At 40.2% G+C, this 13,935-nt stretch overlaps 1 protein-coding gene across 1 annotated transcript in view; it reads right to left on the bottom strand.

Moving 5' to 3' along the window:
* Nucleotides 1-13,935, bottom strand: part of LOC120519259 (zinc finger protein 850-like) — a 101,767-nt gene that overhangs the window by 1,452 nt on the left and 86,380 nt on the right. Inside the window, exon 8 of the mRNA XM_039742408.1 lies at nt 7,812-9,760. Within this exon, the coding sequence (XP_039598342.1) occupies nt 8,745-9,760 (1,016 nt within the window). The 3' untranslated portion in view covers nt 7,812-8,744. The remainder of the gene's footprint in view (nt 1-7,811; nt 9,761-13,935) is intronic.

The raw sequence follows: 13,935 nt of genomic DNA, 5'->3' as shown, positions 1-13,935 counted from the left end.
TCTTTATGGACCAGGCTTTGTGCACACGGCACAATCATGCCAGACCAGAAAAAGCCTAATCACCCCCCCCACAAAGTTGAAACGGGTGTCGAACTCCAGTCCTGGTGGGCTGCAGATTTTCATTCTAACCATCTTCTTCATTAGTGACCAATTTTTGCTGCTAATTAAGATCTTTTACCTTAGTTTTAATTAACTTGACTCAGGCCCCTTAGTTGTCTCTTTTCCCTTAATTAGCAGCCAAACAATAATGAGACACAAAACGAGCCACCACATGACCAGCTTACCTGTGCCCACCACACAATACCTGAAAACAAAGAAAGGTGATGGTCTCGGTAAGGCTGATCTCTCAGGTCACCAAAACATCTTGACGGGGATCTTAGAAAGAACATAAAAAAATAAACAGTTTTGGAAATGTCTGCTGTGGCAGAATGAGAGCAGAAACAAGCCATGGAATTAAATAGCGGGTTTAATTAACAGCAAGAATCGGCTTCTGATTAAGAGATTGGTTGGAATTTGAAATCCCAGTTTAGCTGGTCATCTGTCGACTCATTTCACGTCTCATTTCTGTTTGGCTGTCATTTAAAGAAGAAAGGAATCAATTCAGAGGGCTGAACTCTTCCAACAGGGCTATTAAAATGAAGGGTAAAGGAGTTAATTAGCAGTGAAAACTGGTCACTGATTAGGAAAAGGGTTAGAATGAAAACCTGCAGCCACTGCGGCCCTCCAGGCCTGGAGTTTGACAACCCTGGTCTAGCATGTCTTTGTATGTCATAGCATTAACAAGGGGCCTATCCCAAACCCTTAAAAACAGCCCCAGACCATCATATCTTATCCACCAAAGTTTACAGTGATAATAAATAATAATAATACATTTTATTTATATAGCACCTTTCCCATGCTCAAGTAAACACTATGCAGTCCATAGCATCCTCCTGGAATCTGTCAAACTGAGATTTATTCATCAGACTACCAGAAGTGAGATTCATTACTCAAGCGAACACATTGGTCCACAGTCCAATGGTGGCATACTTTCCACCACTCCAGACAACGCTTAGCATTGCATACAGTAATCTTAAGCTTTTGTGCAGCTGCTCAGCCATGGAAACCCATTTCACAAAGCTCTGGTGTTGATGTCACTTCCAGAGGCAGTTTGGAACTCTGTTGTTAGTGATGGAACAGATGAGAGGTGATATTTTTTTTGTACACATTATGTTTGTCAGCACTCAGTGGTCCCACTATGTAGGTTTGTGTGGTCTACCACTTTGTGACTGAGTTGTTGTTGTTGCTCCTTGAAGCTTCCACTTCACAATAATTGTACTTATAACTAAGTGGGAGCAGATCTAGTAGAGCAGCCATTTTACTTACTGACTTGTAGTAATGGTAGTGTCTGATGACAGGTCCTGTTTAAAGTCAATTCTGCTGCTTGAGCATAGGTATGTGCTTGGTCTTATGAACCTGATAACAATGAAGTACACGAACACAATACTTTGGAGGGGGTCTTCACAGATTTTTGGCCATGCAGAGTGTGTCTAAATGTCATGTAACCTACTCATTGGAATGCCATCTTTAAATTAAATGAAATGTAAAGAAAAGCATAAATATGAACCACACGAGTGCAACAAGTAGTGCTGGATACAGTTAGAATGTTGTTGGTATTGACATTGCTGTCAAATTGTTTATCTATGACTCGTTATTTTTCCCAACCTGGCAACACCTTATTAACCCATGATCCTCCTCACGATAAGGCGAGTTTGGAAAACAGACGGCTCACCATCTCATTTCTTGACACCACGCCCCACTCTAGTTTTCCTTTTCTCTCCTTTTGTAGATTAAAGGCGCTGCACAGATGGGTATTTTCAAGTCTTGAATGAGGGCTTGGTGAAAACAGACCTCCTTCACATGCTTTGATCCAACAGCAAAAATGTATTTATCACCCAACCTCACTCTGCACTTTATAACATATTGCAGACATTTGCACCCCGGCCCTGAAGAAAGCATCTGACTGTATCAAGTAAGACTGAAGAGGTGGGTGCCTCATGAGGGAGAGGGGTTGACAGAACTCTAGATGTGATTCTACTCAGGTATAGCAAGTCTATTAGCTGTGGGAAAACAGGCCCAACATAACTCCTTAGCAGCCATCTTAAAAGTAGTCTGAACCTTCTTCTGGATCCTTTATGAATAACATATATATCTACTGCTTTAGACCCCTGAAGGTCAGACACCCCCAACACCCTCCAGGTCATCTGAGACAAAACTAAAGGTCTGCTGCAATCAGAGACTTCACTCATTATGGTGTGCAGTTACGTTTATGTTTGTGTGTCTATACTGGCCTTTTTGTTATTACCTTTTGACAGAATAAGTCAGATATCTTTGTGAAATTCCACAACTACAGCAACTTAGCACATACCTAGAGTCGCATGGTTAAACACCTCTTTTAGATAAGTATGGTGAGAATCACTGATTTTGAGGGAGTAGAACCACACAGACACACAAGAAATACTGAACTGTCCATTATACAGGGTGGGCCATTTATATGGATACACCTTAATAAAATGGGAATGGTTGGTGATATTAACTTCCTGTTTGTGGCACATTAGTATATGTGAGGGGGGAAACTTTTCAAGATGGGTGGTGACCATGGTGGCCATTTGGAAGTCGGCCATTTTGGATCCAACTTTTGTTTTTTCGATAGGAAGAGGGTCATGTGACACATCAAACTTATTGGGAAGTTCACAAGAAAAACAATGGTGTGCTTGGTTTTAACGTAACTTTATTCTTTCATGAATTATTTACAAGTTTCTCTTTGTTTACAGCCATTGACATGTCGCAGAGGTTAACACTTGAGGAGCGGATAGAAATTGTGTTGATGTCTGGTGAACGCTGTAACCGGGTCATTGCAGCAGATTTCAATGCAAGACACCCTATGAGACCACCCATCTCCCATGCTACAGTTAGCAAACAGCTTGCTATGTTTCGTGAAACTGGTTCAGTGTTGGATTTGCCAAAATGTGGACATGAAAACTTGTCACTAATGAAGAAACATCAGTGGCTGTCCTAGCTTCATTCAGCAAGAGCCCACAGCGTAGCACTCGCCGCATGTCACCTGAGAGTGGCATTAGTCGAACATCCCTTTGGCGGATATTAGCTACTCACAAATGGCACCCTTACAAACTCCAGCTACTGCAGCATCTCAACGAGGATGACCCAGATCAGCGCACTGAATTTGCAGAATGGGCAAAACAAAATTGGAACAGGACCCTCCGTTTACGCAGAAGATTTTGTTCAGTGATGAGGCAAACTTTTATGTGAATGGTGAAGTTAACAAAGAAAACCACCACTATTGGTCTGAAACTAACCCACATTGGATAGATACCTACAAGACTGTTGGAACAAAAAAATTGATGGTATGGTGTGGTATATGGGGTACAAAGATAGTGGGCCATTCTTCATCAATGGAAACCTCAAGGCCACTGGATATGCGAAATTGCTACATGATGATGTGTTTCCCTCTTTATGCACTGAAGCTGGCACGTTCCTTGAGTTTTTCCAGCAAGATGGTGCACCACCACCTGATGGGTGTCAGGTCCGAGCATTCCTAGATGAACAGTTTCCTGGAAAGTGGATTGGTTGTTGTGGGCCAGTTGAATGGCCCCAAGCTCTCCCGATCTGACCCCTTAGACTTTTATCTTTGGGGTCATCTGAAGGCAATTGTCTATGCTGTGAAGATACGCGATGTGCAGCACCTGAAACTACGGATACTGGAAGCCTGTGCTAGCATTTCTCCTGCGGTGTTGCTATCAGTGTGTGAAGAGTGGGAGAAGAGGGTTGCATTGACAATCCAACACAATGGGCAGCACATTGAACACATTTTATAAGTGGTCAGAAACTTGAAAATAACTCATGAAAGAATAAAGTTACGTTAAAACCAAGTACACCATTGTTTTCCTTTTCCTATTGAAAAAACAAAAGTTGGATCCAAAATGGCCGACTTCAAAATGGCCACCATGGTCACCACACATCTTGAAAAGTTTCCCCCCTCACATATACTAATGTGCCACAAACAGGAAGTCAATATCACCAACTATCCCCATTTTATTAAGGTGTATCCATATAAATGTCCCACCCTGTATATGCATGAAACACATGTTGACTTATATTTTAAATAAATACAAACTCAGATCTTTTACAGTGCTGATAAAGTATTCACACCCTTGGAAATGTTCACATTTTAATATTATACAAAACTGAATTACAGCCGATTGAATTTGGCTTTTTTGACACTGATCAACAGAAAAATACACTTTAATGTTGACATTATAACAGATCTCCGCAAAATGGCCTAAATTAATTACCAAAACAATTGATTGCATATATGCATGAGTGCATAAGTATTGCAAAATAACACCCCGTAATCATTGCTGGTGCAGCCAATTTATTTTACAAGCCACATATTAGTTCACTGGAGATCACATGTCAGAAGTCAAGGGGTTTCATCTGATTGCAGCTTATATATACGCCTGACTATATCTGGGAAGTTCAAACTATGAGTCAGTATTGTGGCCTATCCTACACAATGAAGCCAAAAATCACACTCCAGACTACTTTGTGAAAAGGTCATTGAAAAGCAGAAGTTAGGAGATGGATACAAGAAAATATTCAGAATAAGCAAAGAGTATGGCGCTGTTGTAAATCAGCCTTGAGCAGGCTATCCACAAAAACCTGAAGGACGCCACCAAGAGACCTGTGAGAATGCTAAAGTAGTTACAAGCTACAGCGGCTAAGACTGAAGAGACCGTGTAGACAACAAGTGTTCCCCAAGCACTTCACCAGTTGTTGCTTTGTCAAAAAGTGGCACAGAAATACACTGCTGTAAGAAATGCACAGGACATCTTGGCTACAGTTTTCCAGAAGACACATGGGGGATTCGAACTTCAGCTGGAAGAAGGCTAAATGGTCTAACAGTCCAAAATTGAGCTTTTTGGCTGTCAAACTAAACACCAGGTTTGGCAACACTGCACATTATTAAAAATGCACCATGCCCACTGTGATGCACCTACTGCAGGCCCTTGAGGGCTCGTGAAGGCAGAAGGTAAAATGAATGCTATAAAAATGCAGGGAAATCCTGGAGGAAAAACCGATGTAATCTGCAACAAAAAGGGCGCCTAGACAAAATAGTTCTAGACAACAACCTTTACTTCAAAGGGAAAGCTACACACGAATGGCTTCAAAACCACATTAATATCCTGGAGTGGGCGAGTCAGAGTCCAAGGATCTGCTCTAGAAAACAGGATGAGTGTGAAATCCGGTTAAAGTATGTCAGGATTCATGAACACATGAACCACGAACCTCTAGCCATACTGAACACTTAGTGTCATGGATCTTTGACTTTTTTTCCTATCATTAATATTGCAAATATGAAACACAATTCTTGCTTGCGGACATAAAATATTTCAACTACAGTAATACTGTCAGGAGTACATTTTGTACAATGCAACAATTTACCGCACAAAGTTTACACAGATTTCACTGATTAACTGTTTTACGCATTCACCTCGTCAGTGCTATTCCCCCCAAGCCATCTCCCTTTCCTTGACTGCTGCTGCTCTGTTGCTCCTCTTTCATGTGATGTGTCGGTAATCTTCATGCACTGCCACCAGCTCCTCTTGTTCTGTTTGAGTGAAGGCTGATCTCTCAGTTTGTCAGACTTGCAGTGCATGGTTATTCAGCTGTTTAACGCTTGACTGATAAGGGCTTGTAAACATTGCCATGAACGCAAGTTAATCCAGATCAGCCTATCTGGGATTGCGTGAGCCAACTGACACCTGGCTTTCTAGAACCGCCTAATCCACTAAGGCGAAATGCCACTATAGCAAAACTGGAATTCATTCTGAGATCCAGGATTGTCTAATTTCACATTCTGGAACAAACCCCAGATCTCAATCCAACTGATAATTTGTGGCTGGAAAGTTCACTTGCAAACATTAGGCAAACAGGGATAGCGTGAGCACTTTTTGCAAATAAAAATGGGAAAAAAAACGAGCAGTATCCAGATGAGCAAAGTTGGTCAAGACCCGTCCACACTGACTCAAGGCTGTCATGGCTGCTAAACGTGCATCTACCAAATGCTGACTTGACAAGGGTAAACACTTACGCAATCAATTATTATGTGGTCCATATGTTGTAATTAATTTAGAGCACCCTGCAGAGATTTGCTTTCACTTTGACATTAAACTGTCTTTTTTTGTTAAATAATGTCAAAAAGGCTAAATTAAATATACTGTGATTCATTGTTCTACAGCAGGGGTTCTCAAAGTTGGTCCTGGGGACCCCCCTGTGGCTGCAGGTTTTTGTTCAAACCCGATTCCTAATCAGTGACAACACCTGATAACAATGAGCTCAATTAATTAGCTGGGATTTTTGTCTCTTCATTTTCTCTACATTCAGAAAAGCACAGCAGCATGATTTTTACAATTAGAAGACATTTAGAAATATTTCTGCTTTTGCTATAGATTTAAATGCTTAACTCTCTTTTGTTGATTTCATTCTATTTTGCCCTTTCTCTGTGCAGTTTTTCCCCTTCATTGTATCTTATTAATGACAATTAAAAATGAGCAGAGCAGACACCCAGGCAAACAACACTGAATAATCAAAGGCTGCAAATACTGTAGCGTCAGGCCCAGTAATTAGTAAACAATGGATACATTAAACAATTAGAACACCTGGAAAGGTACAATGAAAATGATGATGAAAATACTGTTAAATAAATACATTATTCCCATATAACTGCTTGGTACATATATATATATATTTATTGATATCTCTCTCTCTCTCTCTCTCTCTCATATATATATATATATATATATATATATATATAAAAATATCTCTATATATCTCTATATATATCTATATATATATATATATATATATATATATCTCTATATATATATATATATATCTCTATATATATATATATATCTATCTATCTATCTCTATCTCTATCTCTATATATATATATATATCTCTATATCTATATCTATATATATATCTATATCTATCTATATATCTATATACACACACACACACTAGCCGTGAAAGCCTGTGGGTCCAACAAACTACTGAAATCGTCAGAAAAATGTAGAGATGTCAGGTAATTGAAAGGAAGTACTCTGGGCATCACTCTCCTAGGAGGATTCATTTTGCTGACATGCTCGCCTCGTTTGTGTATTAGCGGCAGGAGGAAAAGTTAAAGGGATACCATTTTGCTGATGTTCGCGGCTAAGCGACTTGGTCTTTCTTCTGCGGTTTCGTTTTGCTGAAGTGCTAGCCTCGCTTGTGTTATTAGCAGCTAAGCGGGTTTCTGTTTCCTTGGAGGCGGAGCTCTTACCCCGACTCACTTCCGACCTGGACAGACAGACACACACACACATTCTTCCACACATAGACGTTTATATATAAGATTATGTATAAAATATTTTTTACCAAACTTAGTTTTATAATTTCTGTAGTGTTCCCAAAACACAGAACTTGGGGAAATAACAGTTCACTTAATTAGCCCAGGAGTCCAATTAAAAACAGAAGCTGCTAGGAACAAAAACCTGCAGCCACTGTGGGTCCCCAGGGCCGAGTTTGGGAAGCAGTGTTTTTCAGCAATTAAATGTGAAAACTTCCAAGGGAGTGAATACTTTTTTACTGCATGTGTTGCTTTCGCCTTAGTGATAATTTTAAATACTTTTATGACTTAGTCAAAACCAGACAGTTGTTAATTATGTCTTCAAATGGAAAACCACACAAACTGAAACAGAGGTACTTACTTTTTCCTTTGACTGCATGACAATACACCTACCCATGATAAAAAGAACTACAAAGCTCTACAGACTGCACTCTGCACCACATATCCAAGGTTAACAAACACTCCTAAGGACATTGGCTGAGTAGGATCTTTGTAACATGCACGGCTATGCCTGGGGCTGTCAACTGGCTAATTTAAGTGATCCTCACATTATGTACACTTAGAATTCTTTACAAGTCTGTAGCTTTGCACATTTGAGAAAGGTCTTGTTTTCAGAGGGGATGTTGGTCTTGTAAGCCTATTAGCTTAAGAAAGTGCAGAGTTGATTTAATGCAATAGAGAAATAGTGCAAATAGTTTTTTTTTTACCAAAAAATGAATTTCTGGACTTGTCCCCTTGGGAGGATGACTTGCCAGTTCTCTCATTTCTCTAAACAGAAACACATTTTTGCAAATCGCTTGCCTTACTCGACATGTCAGCATGCCTTCTACCAGAAATGTTGCCCGATGACTTCGGTATTATTCTCTCAGATGTTCTTGTATCCGTTTAGTTTTCTTGTGTTTGGCCATGAAAGGAGTGAACACTGCTTGCAAGTCGTGACATTTTTTTTTGTAGTGCTTTTCTTCCGTTTACTGTAAAGGCTCTAAACTGGGGGAGCATCACGCCCTAACGTCTCTCACCGGAGCTCCTACAGCATGACAGCAAAAGGCAGGACTGGATATTTTTCAGCTGTTTTATTCCACAGCTGGCTTATTTCAAATTGTAGGTCTTTGCATTTTGTGATTTGTTTTTTGGGTCTCCATTCTTAAAGTGCAGTCACTTGGGTATTTTGCCAGGCGTATTTCTTATTAATCACTAAATTCGGGTTTGTACCATCTTTTTTTTTTTTTTTTATTTGTTTAGAGTCTATAAGGATTTAAAATGTCTCAAGTGCTCAGAATTTCCTTACTGTCCATTAATCTTTATGAAGTGTGCCTTCAAAGTCTGTCTGGTATAGTGTATCTGTGCCAGGACAGCAATACACAATCTCTTCTTTGTCTTCAGTTGACCACTGCACAGTATCCAGCTCCCTTAATTTTTTGCCTAATGCACGTTTCCCAGCATGAATTCTTTTGTGACTTTGAAGACCACTTGACTGTGTAAACTGTTTGCCACATTCTGTACAGTAGTAAGGCTTTTCTCCAGTGTGAATTCTCTCATGTGCCTGAAGAGCACTCGATTGTGTGAATTGCTTTCCGCATTCTGTACAGCAGTACGGCTTCTCTCCAGTATGAATTCTTTCGTGTTTTTGAAGGGAACTCTTGCAGGCAAATTGCTTGCCGCATGCCGTACAGCTGTATGGCTTTTCTCCCGTGTGAATTCTGTTGTGCTTTCGAAGATTACTTATGTGTGTGAACTGCTTGCCACAGGCCGTACAGGAAAACGGCTTTTCTCCAGTGTGAATTCTATTGTGTTCCAGAAGACTACGCGAGTGGTTGAATTGTTTTCCACATTCCATACAGCAGTATGGCTTCTCTCCGGTGTGAACGCTCTTGTGATTCTGAAGAGCACTTAAATGGGTGAACTGCTTGCCACATTCTGTACAGCAGTATGGGGTCTCCCCAGTGTGAATTCGATTGTGTTTCCGAAGACTGCTCATGTGTGTAAACAGCTTGCCACATTCCGTACAACAATATGGCTTTTCTCCAGTGTGAATTCTTTCGTGTTCCCGAAGAGCACCCGACTGTGTGAACTGCTTTCCGCATTCTGTACAACAATATGGCTTCTCTCCAGTGTGAATTCTTTTGTGCTTGCGAAAATTACTCGTGTGTGTGAATTGCTTTCCACAGTCCATACAGCAGTAAATTTTTTCACCAGTAGGAAGTCTTAGTTGTTCCTCCTGCTGCTGCTGCTGTGGTTTATGTCGAGCTTTGCCCTGAGGTGGGGCAGGATTAAATGAAGGCACAGAACAGCCGTCGACTTGGAAATCTGCTTTACATCAAAGACAAAAAAACAACATAAAAATTGATAGTACTTAAAATACTAAAATTCACATGAAAGTTCTTTTGTTTTTTATTTCAACAACAATAACTTGGATTGGCTAATGCGGTAGAGGACAGTCATCATCATGAAGTGCCAGGATGGTCACAGGCCTTTGCTCCTACCAGTTTCTTATTTCAGTTGCAGCCTTGCTGCTAAATGAACCTCTTGCTTATTGGAAAGAAACTCACTTGTGTTCTCTGTCTGCTGCCTCATAAACCGAAATAACTTTTAAATCTCTTACAAATTACTATAGCCATAATGTTTATTGCACAGGATCCTTTCTCTGTTTTTTGGCTTAATTTTAAATCAAGAATTTTAAGATATCCATTTTGTTAACCAGAAAGAATGAGTCAAACTACACAGCAGACAATAGCTAGTAATATAAATATGTGCCACTTTCCCTTGCTTAGGTGTACATTTTTAACTGTTTTAGATGAAATATTTAAAAAAATAAATAAATGAAGAATGGAGACATATTTGTTTTTGGGAATAAACCTGATGAATACCAGATACTGTTTGATGAGCACTCGGATACTTTTTTGTGTTTGCCTATACATCATCTCCTGCAAACAGAACATTTGGTTTAATTGTTTGAGGTTACATATCTAGTTACACTTTTATAAAAATCGATATTGGTGAGTTTATAAAAATATACACTCCGCACTAAGCAGCAGCACTAAACACTGCACTACAATGTAGTAAAAAGTAATTACATTAGTTAGCTAACTACTCACTGCTGTTAGCTCACAGCCAGCTTCTTATTTCCACAACTTACGATAGCCACTCATATTCCACATTTTGACTGCTTGTGAAGTTTGCCCATCCCCATGTGGGGACACTAATTAAATTCTCTTGCAAACTTGGCACACTTGCACATCGGGCCACTTTAATTAATTGTCACCGTTTTCTGACAAAAAAGATGCCCTGGTTAACATGAGATGAATTTTGTCAGGCCACACTTGACTCTCTTAGTCAAATCCACTGGCACACTGGGTCATCCACTGCACTGTACAGAATGAGCAGCGATGTTTAAGGGTACAGCAGAGCGAATAGAAAATTGTATTCTTAAAATTGGTAATCTCTATGTATCAGAAAAGTATTATAAGCACAAGAGAAAAGTAGACATTATATTTTACTAAGCATTAAGATGGAAGAGTTAGGATTAAAAAGACTAATGCCTACATATTTTTTTATTTTTCTGTATGAGCTAGAAACCACTATTAAGCCAAAAGTACAGGAGAGCTGGAGAAAGATGGGCCCCTTGCCTAGAGAGAGAATGTGACCTCTTTGGCTGTAAATTATTGTAGCAAGCAAGAATAGTCCTTATCAAACAGATAAGACAGACAGACAGAGCGGGGATTGACACCCCTTTAACTAAGAATAATTGGTGGAATCAGTTCGAGACAGGACTAGAGCAATGGAATGATAGGAGTCAGATGAGTAAGAATAATGGCTGAAATTATAAGAATTGTATAGAGTCCCAATCTTCGATGCTATTTTGTTCCAATTTTGTGCCGTTTTCTTGAGTGAATGACAAGCAGCCGTGTGCAGCAATTGGCTCGCCCCGGAAACGCGTGTCTTCTAATTGGTCAAGGTTTTCTTTTTCTAATATTTTTGTAAAGTTTGACTGGCTAAACGAAAATATATGCCATTTTTTGTTTTGAAGATCCACCTTATCTTAAAGTGGGCCAGCTGGTACTATTAATATAGTCATATTAATATGGTACTATTGCTGCTACTACACTGCTCACAAAAATTAAAGGAACACTTTAAAGAAACACATTAGATACATCAGATCTCAATATGAAGTTGGATATCTATACAAATAACGACAGGGCAATGTCTTAGGAACAAAAGGATGCCAAGTCTTTTAATGGAAATAAAAGTTTTCTGCCTACAGAGGGCTCAATTGTGTAGACACCCTAAAATCAGAGTGAAATGAAGATGTGGCAGGCTAGTCCATTTTTTCAAAAACTTAATTTCTGCTACTCAAAATGCTTTTCAGTATCTTGTGTGGCCCCCACAAGCTTGTATGCATGCTTGACAACGTCGGGGCATGCTCCTAATGAGACGACGGATGGTGTCTTGTGGCATTTCCTCCCAGATCTGTATGAGGGCATCCCTGAGCTGTTGTACAGTCTGAGGAGCAACCTGGCGGCGCCTAATGGACCGAAACATAATGTCCCACAGATGTTCTATTGGGTTTAAGTCAGGGGATCGTGAAGGCCTTTCAATTGTTTCAATTCCTTCATCCTCCAGGTACTGCCTGCATACTCTTGCCACATGAGGCCGGGCATTGTCGCATTAGAGGAAACCAGGACCTACTGCACCAGCGTAGGGTCTGACAATGGGTCCAAGGATTTCATCCTGATACCTAATGGCAGTCAAGATGCCGTTGTCTAGCCTGTAGAGGTCTGTGAGTCGCTCCATGGATATGCCTCCAAGATCATCACTGACCCACCACCAAACCAGTCATGCTAAACGATGTTACAGGCAGCATAATATTCTCCACGGCTTCTCCTGACCCTTTCACGCCTTTCACATATACTCAGGGTGAACCTGCTCTCATCTGTGAAAAGCACAGGACGCCAGTGGTGGACCTGCCAATTCTGGTATTCTATGGCAAATGCCAATTGAGCTCCCGGTGCTGTGCAGTGAGCACAGGGCGCAGTAGACATTTGGGCCCTCAGGCAACCCTCATGAAGTCTGTTTCTGATTGTTTGGTCAGAGACATTCACACCAGTGGCCTGCTGGAGGTCATTTTGTAGGGCTCTGGCAGTGCTCATCCTGTTCCTCCTTGCCCAAAGGAGCAGATACTGGTCCTGCTGATGGGTTATGGACCTTCTATGGCCCTCTCCAGCTCTTCTAGAGTAACTGCTTGTCTCCTAGAATCTCCTCCATGCCCTTGAGACTGTGCAGGGAGACACAGCAAACCTTCTGGCAATGACACGTATCGATGTGCCATCCTGGAGAAGTTGGACTACCTGTGCAACCTCTGTAGGGTCCAGGTATCGCCTCATGCTACCAGTAGTGACACTGACTGTAGCCAAATGCAAAACTAGTGAAGAAACAGTCAGAAAAGATGAGGAGGGAAAAATGTCAGTGGCCTCCACCTGTTAAACCATTCCTGTTTTGGGGGTCATCTCATTGTTGCCCCTCTAGTGCATCTGTTGTTAATTTCATTAACACCACAGCAGCTGAAACTGATTAACAATCCCCTCTGCTACTTAACTGACCAGATTAATATCCCATAAGTTTCATTGACTTTATGCTATACTCTGATTAAAAAGTGTTCCTTTAATTCTTTTGAGCAGTATATTAGTACACAAGGATTATAGTGACGTGAAATAAAACTTGTAGTTTAATCTAATTGGATTCAGCGGGTTGGAATATGGATGGATGGATATTATTGAAAGTGTTCTTTTTTTTCTTTTTAGCGAATACAGAACGATACTTTGACAAAGTAGTATAATAAGTAATACTAGATAGCCGACGCCCGCAGTAGCATACGGCGGTGTAAGAATAGGAATGGAAAACAGTGCATTGCCTTCGTCAAACATTTGTGTCAAGAAATAACCTACTGATAGGAACAGGCAGTTACTGGATCCCGGAATAGAGATGACGTTGTACAAAAACCCGTCAACAGAGAAAATACTGTTGTTCATTTTATAACAAAGGCTTAGGAAACAACCATCGCAGTATAGCGAAAATAGCAAGGTGTATGGGAGGCCGCAGGCAGTGTGGGGAAGGGTTTGGAGGAGGGCGAATAGGAATCGAGAAACGTCGTGTTGACTGCGTGTGGGCAGGACTGGTTTTGAAGTGGAAGCAGGATGAACCAGAAGAGAAATATATATAAAAGATAACTATAGTGCTACTTCTATACAAGGATTATAGTGAAGTGAAATAAAACAGATGTAGTTTAATCTAATGAGAATTTTTTTTGCTTTGTGCATATTAATGAAAGTATTCTTTTTAGCAAACTGGTTTCCGTAATATAAATATCTGTAAATAGTCTGGATAGAATTGCATTATAATTATGTTTGTTAATAATAATTAATAATAATAATGCTAGCCATAGCAAATTACAGTGTAACAAGGTAGTTGTAATATTATTAAAGGCCTTA

Source organism: Polypterus senegalus, unplaced genomic scaffold (assembly GCF_016835505.1).
Source record: "Polypterus senegalus isolate Bchr_013 unplaced genomic scaffold, ASM1683550v1 scaffold_19, whole genome shotgun sequence".
Taxonomy (NCBI): Eukaryota; Metazoa; Chordata; class Cladistia; order Polypteriformes; family Polypteridae; genus Polypterus; species Polypterus senegalus.
The sequence above is the reverse complement of the archived record's forward strand: the minus strand, read 5'-3'. Positions and strand labels throughout refer to the sequence as shown.